The following is a 10,312-nucleotide window of genomic DNA, read 5'->3' as shown; positions in this document are numbered from 1 at the left end:
ATCCGCGACCGTCCTCACAACTGCGCTCCGGCTAAGCGACCTGTAACTGATTCAATGTTACAGTCCACCCTCCTCCTCCTCCTCCTTCCCCCTCCGAAAAATCATCTGGCTCAAAGTAAATAACTCTCAGGAAATGACCCCCCCCCCCCCCCCCGTCTCTCTCTCTCGAGCGCTGGACCCCTTTTCAAAGTAAGAGTCTGTTTTTAGGGGGGAATGCAGACGAATATCCCCGCCGAAATGAGGGGGAGGAATTGCACTTTCACGGGGTTTTATTTGGTTACGAGAACTTTCGGAAGGCAGAAGTAGGTCCGATGACTGTCTTCGCTCACATGTTCTTGTTTTGTTGGTGTCATTGCAAACAGTTCAGCCTGCCAGCCGTTTTCTCCACACTGCAGTGCATATATTTGCACTTCTTACTGTGGTTTTGCGTGATGCATGGCAGCTCAGTGAATATGGACACTGTTCATGTGCGCCAATCAGAAACTGGGAACAGTGGAGCGCGCAACTCATAGAGGGCGCTCCAACACCACCAGAGCACAAGCCACAGCCCCCCCCCCCCCCCCCCCTCTCTCTCACTCACACACACACACACACACGCGCGCACTTATCCCTTAAATTTCATGAAAAGAAATGACACCATCAGGTCAGTTCTTCTTTTCGGCACCGCAGAAAACTAAAGGTGCTCCTGTTTACTGGCGCACATGCGTCAGCTGTTTACCGAGTCCTTTATTATTGTTTTTTACCCAGCTCTCTTACCCCGGGGCTCTCCTGACGGGCAACAGAAGAATAATGGGCCACTATGAATCACCTATCTCTGGGCACAGAAGAGGGGCATCAGACCGGTGTCTCTGCAGGGAGCACAGCCCCGGGGCCGATGATCAACTCCCCCACCTTCCCCCCACCAGCTCCGTGCAGCCGCTTGGTGCAATCACTTCCACATGTTGCCGAAAAGAACAGTGTCCTTGTTCTCCAAACAAAGGATCTCAACTTCGGAAGACTTACCTCAAACCGGCTTGAAATTCTCACTTCTGAGGGATTTTCTTCAACACTTATCGCTGGAAAAAAAACCTCACTTACATAGCACGTTGCATTCAGCTGAATTAGATTCTAGAGGCGTTTTAAAGCCAACATTTGCTGGAAAATACTTTTTTTTTTTTGTTTTGAATAAATTCAACATGATAAAAGGTAAACATCTGCCTTCACTAAAACTTTACTTTTGAACGTGATCAGTCATCATTAAATCCAAACAGCACCGTCTTCTGCAGATGATTACAACTAAATGTCACTGAAAGGTTTGCTGAGTCATCACAGTTGTGTTCTACATAATGGTGAAGCACTTTTGTTTTTGTTCCAAATATCATAATGTCAGATGTGCCCCACGGTGCCTTCACGTGTAAGTGCTGTACATGGTGGTTGGTCTTCACTTACTGATGGAGCTGGAAAAAGGTTCACAGTCAGGATGTTAGCGCCTCATCGCTTAACCAGCCGCTGCCCTTCACCAACATTACTCATCTTCTTCATGGTGACCTGCCCGGTCCTGCCTCCAACTGTCCACCAGGGGGCTTTGGAGACATAGCAGTCTGTATCATAATAAGTCGTTCATGCTACAGCCTATAGACTGTCTTCACGGGGCACTTGTTAAATATGAATGAAAACTTCCCCTCAAAGACGAACGCATTCAGCATGTATCGCATATAATTTCGACACGTGGTTCTCCTTCTTGTCTCAAACTAGGTTTAAAATCCGAGAGTGACGACACCCTGACGCGCCTTTTAACACTTCACGTTTAGTTTAATTTTATAATATAAACATTTGAAGTTCAGCCTGTTCCTGGATCATCCACTTTGCTGTTGTCTGAAGGTTGTTTAAATAAAATGATGAGTGTTTTTTTTCTTCTAATGTCACTGTTCGACTTGTCTATGATTTAAGAGTGCGAACAACATATCGGAGCTAAATACACGTCGACATGCAGCACAGCGCGTCCTGCAGTCAGAGGTGGGATCAGTGTCTGAAGATGACTCCACAGACTGTCGGTGGCCTTCGGGCGGCGGTCCCTGTGGGAGCTGTCCAGCGTGCTGAACTGTGTCTTTACCAGTCAGTGTTCGCCTCTCAGCCAGAGTACTGACTGTCTGTCTGTAGAAATAATAATAAGTCAATAAAAGCCCCCCCCCCCCCCCCTTTATGTTCCAACAGCTTTGACCTCCTTGAAGCAGTGGACTGGAGAGAAACTCATAGGCCTTCATGACTGAACCAGCGATAAACCATAAGTGGAGGTGAGTTTTTAATCAATAAAAACAAAGAAGACTAAACCTCACTGATCAAATACACGATGAATAAAACAAAAACAATAAGTGAATTAGGAATTAGGCTGGGATGCATGCATATTTTCGCACAGTGGCCCAGCCTCAGCAGACTTAAAAGACACCACATATAACATTATACCACATTTCAACTGTGTATATCTGCTATATATTAACTATAACTGTATTAAGAGAAGTGGAAGTGATTTTACTGGCAGAAGGCACATTTCTTAGCTAATCGTATAAAGAACAAGCAGAAGGAAAACAATTAGCAGAACAAAAGTAAATGGCCCTGCCTCGTCCTGTGTGTGAATGTGCCTGACCTTGTTTATGCAAAGATAGATTTACCCACTTGACTTTCATTTGTAAAAGGTAACCGTTGCGATTAACTAACAACCCCCTCTCCATCTCACACACACACACACACACACACACACACACACACACACACACAGACCCCTCAGCACCGTGATGTTCGTAAATCAGCCCCCCAATTATTCACAACATACCAAATCCAGTAGCCTTAATGTTGCACATTTCCCACTGTAGTTTGGCCTCCAGCGGCTTGGTTAACAGGAGGCCATCGTCATCTTTTAAGATGCACATGTAATCGTTCAAAGTTCAGGTTTGTATAATGTGGGGGCCAAAAGGTGCAAAACAAACTAGGCTCCCAGAAAATGTTAATTGTGCAGCAGTGATGGTTTCCACATCTCTCGGCTCTCTGGTTCCTGCTATGAAGCCTATAGGCCACATTTATGGAGGATGGAGGAATATTGCGCCGCGGATTCATTAGTAAAGTGGACGTCTCTTCTGGAAAAGACAACGCCGCTCTCCTCTCTGTCCACACCGGCACTTCAGCTTCTTCTCGCCTCTATCTCTCCGCATGAGACAGCAGCTGCAGCCGGCTGAAAAGCGCTCTTATTAATTGTCTTTTGTCATGCGTAATTGCCACATTTTCAATGGTGGCCGAGGCCTGACGTCTTTTGGAGTGGTCTCGTTTGTGTGTGCATTAGTAGGTATAGTCCCTTTCATCTGAAATCCACATTCCGCACACTCTGCCCTGCACTACATTTTGTAATGCGATCAGACTTTTCAGTGATAGTTTGGGGGGGGGGGGGGGGGGGGGGGGTCCATTTGACCTGGTACAAATAGGTAAACTCTCAAAATGAGCTTCAGTCCTTTTATTATACTGGCCTTACAGTCCGAGGTCACGTCCTGTGGGGCTGAAAGGGGGATGGGGGTCTTTCTCAAAACTGTTTATTCTATTGTTAATCGCTTTAAATGCTGCATTGGTCTTTCACACCTGCAAGGGAACTCTAATTCGATTAATAGGAACTTCAATATATATTCATTAGGTGGCTTTCCCCCAATAATATATGATCATCAGCGGGATGTGAAAGGGGACCATTTATTCCGGCTCTGAATGGGTCCGCGTGGGACCAAAACTTCACCTGCTTCCCCTCTCAATTAGGAATGTATCCCAAACTCTGACAGAAACGAGTTAAATTAGGCGTCAGCTAATTTCCAGTGGCCCCTCCTACGTAATCCCCCCTCAGAGTCTTTCCAGTTGAGCGTGCCCCCCCCCCCCCGTTTAATTCACCATAAGTTGAAAGGTTCAAATAGTGCCTAATGAAACAGTGACTAAATCGTTCTCTGTCGCTCGGAGGAACCCTGTAGCTGTCTCTCAAAGCTCTCTGAGCACACAGCCGTCGGGGGTCTCCGGCTAAATGCGAGTCCCAAGGCAGGACAATCTAACCTGTCAAAGCCTTTGCCCACTTCTATATATCCTTGTTCTGTGGTTTCAAGCAATAGCGGCATAATCAACCAACGTGGGACCGAAAACGCAATTAAACTCGCTTTGGACAACCAAAAATCTTTTCAAAAGCGAGCATTAATGGACTATTGGCTGCTCCCCAGGGGCGTTATCGGGTACCCTTTTGTGGTCCGATCTAAGGAGAAATTACAGCTACACTTTCATAGCTCACTTTGAATTAAATAGCTTATATCGTGTAAATGGAGCTCTGCTACGTCATGTCTCTAAAGTAAAAAACAAAAAAACAAACGCGCAGTGAATATTGTCTCTACCAGTCTCTTAAACACAACACCAATAGCGTAGTAATGACGGCTTAATAATAATAATAATGGCTGTCAATTGGTAGAAAGGGGCTGAAAAGGTGGTAAAACCTGTAGTGGGAGATAACTGCACTTAAACCCCCCAGCTTCTACGCAGAGAGTCAGAAAAATAGAAAGAGGCTGTTTCAGACACATGGATCCAACTGATGTCATTTTGTACGATGGAATTAGTTGTGTTGTTTTACTGGATTGCGTTGTAGTAAAATGTGTTTTAAATATTTAGTCCACTCATATGTACTACTCCTGTGTAATGTATGTTCTGCACTACATTATACAGGATATTATTTTCACTTTATCACTACAACTATAGGTAATCAGTTTGTCATGATGACACATTGATATTATCATAATAATAATAATAATGATATTGTCGTCTATGCAGAATATTTATGTACATTATGTACGAAATGCAATAATGAAGGACATTTATTTTTGTGGCCCATTTTTAATTGAAGTATTTCAAATTGCATTGATGCAAATGTTGATAAAATCAATGTCAATAAAAATATTTGCAGTAGTAGGTCCTTTTTGTCAGACAAAACAACTTCTTAGGTCAACTCGTCATGTTTATTACAATAAATACAGATATACATAGTTTACAAATAGTTGCGTACAGGTTCCACACAGGTTAGGCCTATACTATTTCTAAGGGGTGTCATTACCACACAACCTCACCGACAGCAGTGGGACATCAGGCAATAGTTTACTGGGGGTGATTAACTAGACCTGGGTGTGTAGGTGAGAACCCTGGAGGGATCAAAATACATCAGTCTATTACGGCACACAGTCGGTCACGTTTCCCAATATGTCACCACAGTGTTAAAACATGCATTCACATTTTTTTTCCTTTTTAATTAAACAGTAGGATTCACATGAAGTGAAGAACAACATTTTCAACACTTCTTCTCAGACTTCATGCAGGAGATTATTTTTTTTTGTTGGCCCCAGAGGTTTGCGTGATGCCATCATCCATAACTGTAGCAGGGCAGAGGAAGTGCCAGCAGCGGGACTGTGGATGTGGCGTTGCCCTCAGATGGGTGACACCTCTTTCTCTTCCTCGGCAGAAGCCGGAGATAGAGACTCCTCGTCCTCTGACCTTGAATAGTCTGTGTGGCCGGTTGTGCACTTGCACCCGCTGTGTGCGCTCCTCTGGGTGGCTTTCCCCTCCTTCTTGTGCTTCACCCTGCGGTTCTGAAACCAGATTTTCACCTGCTTCTCTGACAGGTTCAAATACGTGGCGATTTCGATTCTTCTGAGTCTCGAGAGATACATGTTCGTGGAAAACTCCCTTTCAAGTTCCAGGAGTTGCGTGCTCGTGAAAGCCGTGCGCATCCTCTTGCCATTCTGTATGTGGCTGTTGTCGGAGGCGCCTGTTCGAGAGAAAAAAAACATTTTAGTGTCACAGGTTTTAGCTTTTTGGTGCTAAAAGTCTAAACTCAATCAAAGATGCAAATGGCACAAAACATCGCGCGTAAATCAGCGTGCGTAAAAGCCGAGCCTGGACTTTTATCTTATTGCCTGAAAGTGCCTCATGGAGCAGCAGGACTATCAAACAGGTGCCTAACAGGGCTCCTAGTTGTGCGCTGAGGCTGAAGCAAACAGGTGGCTTACCAATAGAAAGACAGTGGTATCTCCTGGGATCTGTGACGCTGAAGGTGGGCGTGCAGACAGGTGTATGTCCCGGGTGCGCGAGTGTCGGAGACTGATGCGCTATTCTCTGACAGTACTGCGCCTCCGCTCCTGGAAAGTGGCTCTTCAGCATGGGAATGCCGCTGCGGGACGAGTGGATGTGGGACGTGACGCACAGTGGGCAAACACAGAAAGTCCCGTTTTTCCTGGACGGGCACACCGGAGCGGTGACCGTCATTACGCTCGGAGAATGCATGCTGATGGGTATGAGGAAGTCTTGTCCTGGGTGCTCAGCTGGTCCTGGTCGCACCGTGTCCTTGATTATTAAAGAATCGACGTAAAAAGACCTCGACATGGCTGCGCCGCTGATAAGTGATCGCTCCGTGCACAAGATGATAGCCGTTTCTCATCTGAACCCCTCGGGATCTCCAAAGGTGCTTATGTTTGATGGTTCAACAAAAGGGACCCCGAAGAGGGTTGGCCCTGCAGCGTCACCCACGTGCGCACCCGTCTCCAAGGGTTTATACTGTCAGCGACCCAAACCACGTGATGTCTCCCTGGGCCTCCAATCACATCTTGCAGATTTACTCCTTTTTATCCCTGAATTCAGAAAAGTCTTGGACACTAGAATAACATAACCAGCAACATACAAAAATACTTTTATTTGACTTATATTTTATGATCTATATGTACTGGCTTTCTTCAGCAGACTCAAACTAGTCAATAACTATAACTAATAATCATTTTAGAACAATGTAAAAAAACAAACAAAAAAAAAAAATCACAAACCTGCTGCTAAAATCTGTATTTATGGTGTGGAAGTTTTAGGAGCTGGTCAGACATCAATCTGACATTCTTTCTCTAGAAATAGCTGCCATTTTAAACTCTGATCGCACTACAATAATATGAAACACGCTTTAAATAACCAGATGAACTAGAAACAGCTGAAAGAAGAACTGTCAGAGCAGGTGCAGTGAAAACAAACAGCCTGCAGCCTGAAACACGTGAATCACTGTTTAAGTTTCCAACTGACTAAAGGTGATTTGATCATTATCCCTTTTCACCCCCAATTCACTCTATAGATCAGTTGAAATGAGCTTATGATTTCAAACGACTGCGTAATAAGTCTGGCATGCAAAGCAAAGCTATATGATGGACTTTTATTCGATAATCGATTTATTTTCCCCAAATGCGATTGAAGGAGTTATGCACGCGACTACAAGCACTAATTGCCTTGCAGCCTAATCAGACTTTGAGTCCGGTGGGTCCAGGTTTCACTTCCAGCAATTAAAGAATTATGAACCGATGGCGAGTCTGGCGCCCGGTTATTTGATGGCGATTAGGATTCAATTAGAAAGTGTTTATAATGGCCCGTCTGTGCGGGGGTAAACAGGCAGCTATTTCAGAAATGCGTTAATCCCTCATCTTGTGACAATAATTAGCGAGTTTGATCCTGCGGGCGGGTCACCGGTGGGTTTAGCTTCTGCTTTCATCTGCCAAGTAACGCCTCGGACCTGCAGACAGAGGCGAGCCGTCAGGAGCTCCTGCTCCCAACAACGACGTGCGTTACAGCTTCTCCACGAACACAAGAGGAGCAGGCCTGTTGTGGAAGTTTTACTAAGGCAGTCAACCTCCTCCATAATGGAGCGAATACCTGATTATAGCAGCAACAACAAAAAACAGGCGACTGGAGCGCTTATTGAACTGTGAGTTAAAATGCAGAAAGAATTAGAAAGTCTTTAAAATCCCACCACAATAATGACAGAGGCAAACATGTCAGTCACACAGACAGTAATTGCTCTAATAAAGTGAATCCAGCGTCAGACAGGGAAGACGCACAGAGTTGTTATGGTACAGATCATCTGAAACAAGAGAGAGAGATGGAGAGAGATGGAGAGGTGGGGGGGGGGGGGGGGGGGGGGGGGGGTGGAGAGAGATGGAGAGGGGGGGGGGAGAAGAGAGCAAACCAAGCGGAATGATGCGTGGCGCGCGCCCTCATCACACCATGCGAGCTCTAATATTATTTTTCCATAATTCTGCACGATAAAATTTCATTGTCTATTAAGTAATCCCACAAATGAGATCCTTTATGAGGCTATAATGAGGCCTAATTGCCAGGACTAGTGGAGCCACGTGGAAGGATTTAGGAAGCATTAAGCCGTCGGGTACTGAGCACAGGCTGTTACCTAGCCATTACTTTCATAATTCAAGGAGAAAATTAGTCCATTTAAGGGAAAAATCCTTTGATTCCCTTTATTCTGCCCGGGGTGACAGGGCTGCAGTTTTTTTGTCGGCTTCGGTTAAGAAGCCGGTGCAACAAATGGGGCCGGTGCAATATATAACTCACAGTTTAAACGTTAGATTAAAAAGAAAAGGGAAGAAAAAAATTTCAGAAATGTGTAAAGCTCTCAGGGCCCCACCTCTCACTTGCCTTTTCTTTCTCTGCAGTGTTGTGCGCCCTTTTACTTCATAGTGCAGCGGTTACCCTCCACTGTTCACCCCCTTTTCAAATCATGCTGATGGGCAATTAATCACTGGCCTATTCAATAACAGGAAAATTAAATTTAAATGGGGGATTTAAGAAAAAAAAGTTTATTCTCTTCAGTGGTTTGGTTAGTCTGAGTTTACTAAATCTCCTCAGTGGAAAACGTGTATGAGGGTCTGTGCAAGTGCATCAAAGAGGGGGAAAAAGGTGTGTGTGTGTGTGTGTGTGTGTGTGTGTGTGTGTGTGTGTGTGTGTGTTTCCAACTCCTCCCAGTAGTAAAAACACACAAACTTGTTAAAGTGCAGTGCTGAAGTTCCCCCCTCTCATTCACATCGCATCCCATGCCATATTATACCGTGAAGAAGTCCATTAATGTTTTGTTGAACAAGCGTCATTAACTTGTATCAACGCCTTTTTACAAACCTTGCATTGTTGCGCAGGGCCAGTCTGCGGCCCATCTTGGCCAATACAGTGGATGATTTGCCCCTTTATTAGTTACCAGGCAACAGATCCTGAATACCAAAACTCAAAGGAAACACTCTGGTCCTCCATATAGATCTCAATGGCGATGGGGGGAAAATGAACAATGATCCTGTGGACAACATAATGCCACGCAATGACTTTTCATTAACAATTATCTGGTTGATGTGAATAGCAGCTGCAGTGGCTACTCTCCATCTCGTGGTCTGCAGAGAAAAGGGGAGAGCGGGGAGAGAAAGAGGCTTGCCAGTGAATGGCATCCTGCAGGAGTTTAGGGGGTTCATGGTCCCCGTGAATGTGGGATCTAATTTATATCTCGGTGAATAATTAGGTTTCTATGCAAAAATGAGTTGGAAATAATTGCATTTTAAGATGCCGTGACAACTTTAGCCAGATAAACAAAGGAAATCAGCCCCTTTTTGATGGCTCACAGCAGGAGTTCATGAGTGGTTTTTTTTTTCAATTCACCGGTCAGGATCAATAAGATGACGTTTGGATTTTAGTGCAAAAAATGGATCAGGACACGACTTCTCTTTCAATATGGGATTGTTGTGCCGCTATATCCTCGAAACAAACTGTTCCTGCGATTGAAAAACAGACAACACTGTGAGGGAGTGCGGCCCTCGGCCCTATAGAAAAGTAAAGTGACAGCCTCAGCGTAAGAAGAGGCTGCTGAACAAAGCCAGCGAGGGCCCTGTTGATGGCCTATAGAGATGTCCTGCACCAGGCTCCCTCTAATTAGGGAGACGCTTCTCGGTCTCACAGAGCTGCTCAGACCAGACACTCCAGAGTGAAGTGTGCCCCTGCGCCGACGAGTGTGTCTGGACGTCCACACTCAACGCAGCATGTGTATGTGTCCGCGCACAATTAACGAGCCTCGAAAATGAGATAAACACCGACTGATAGTGACGCCGATCACGGTTAAGCTCCCAGAGAAATGTCCTTTATTACAGCTTATTGTTGGAGCCCCGATTTGTCCCTCGGCCTCCTCTGTTGTTTCCAAAAGACTAAGCAAATGCCATTACAGAGGCGGCACACAGCAGCCCTTATTTCAATCTTTTCTTGCTTGAGTTGTCAAATAGTCCTGAAATTCTGTCCTTTTTTGTAATAGGAAGCTATTGTTGGTCACTTTGTGCTGCATGTTCTCCCTGCAGGAGCTATCAGCTGTAAGGACTCATTATCGTGCTCCTCGCTGGTTTCCAAGAAGATCAAGATGCTGCTTCATCTCCGGTAATGATCGGCTTTTTACCAACGTTATTTGGGTTCAGAATGATGCCTTTTAGGC

At 45.1% G+C, this 10,312-nt stretch overlaps 1 protein-coding gene across 1 annotated transcript; it reads right to left on the bottom strand.

Annotated features, from left to right (window-relative positions):
* Nucleotides 1-5,462: 5,462 nt before the first annotated feature.
* gsx2 (GS homeobox 2) lies at nucleotides 5,463-6,417 on the bottom strand. Its single transcript, XM_070909510.1, has 2 exons — nucleotides 6,045-6,417; nucleotides 5,463-5,803 (listed from the first exon to the last, which is right to left on the bottom strand). Exons 1-2 carry the CDS (start codon nucleotides 6,415-6,417, stop codon nucleotides 5,463-5,465), a joined length of 714 nt encoding a protein of 237 aa, XP_070765611.1.
* Nucleotides 6,418-10,312: the final 3,895 nt, after the last annotated feature.

Source organism: Enoplosus armatus, chromosome 7, assembly GCF_043641665.1.
Source record: "Enoplosus armatus isolate fEnoArm2 chromosome 7, fEnoArm2.hap1, whole genome shotgun sequence".
NCBI classification, from domain to species: domain Eukaryota; kingdom Metazoa; phylum Chordata; class Actinopteri; order Centrarchiformes; family Enoplosidae; genus Enoplosus; species Enoplosus armatus.
The sequence above is the reverse complement of the archived record's forward strand: the minus strand, read 5'-3'. Positions and strand labels throughout refer to the sequence as shown.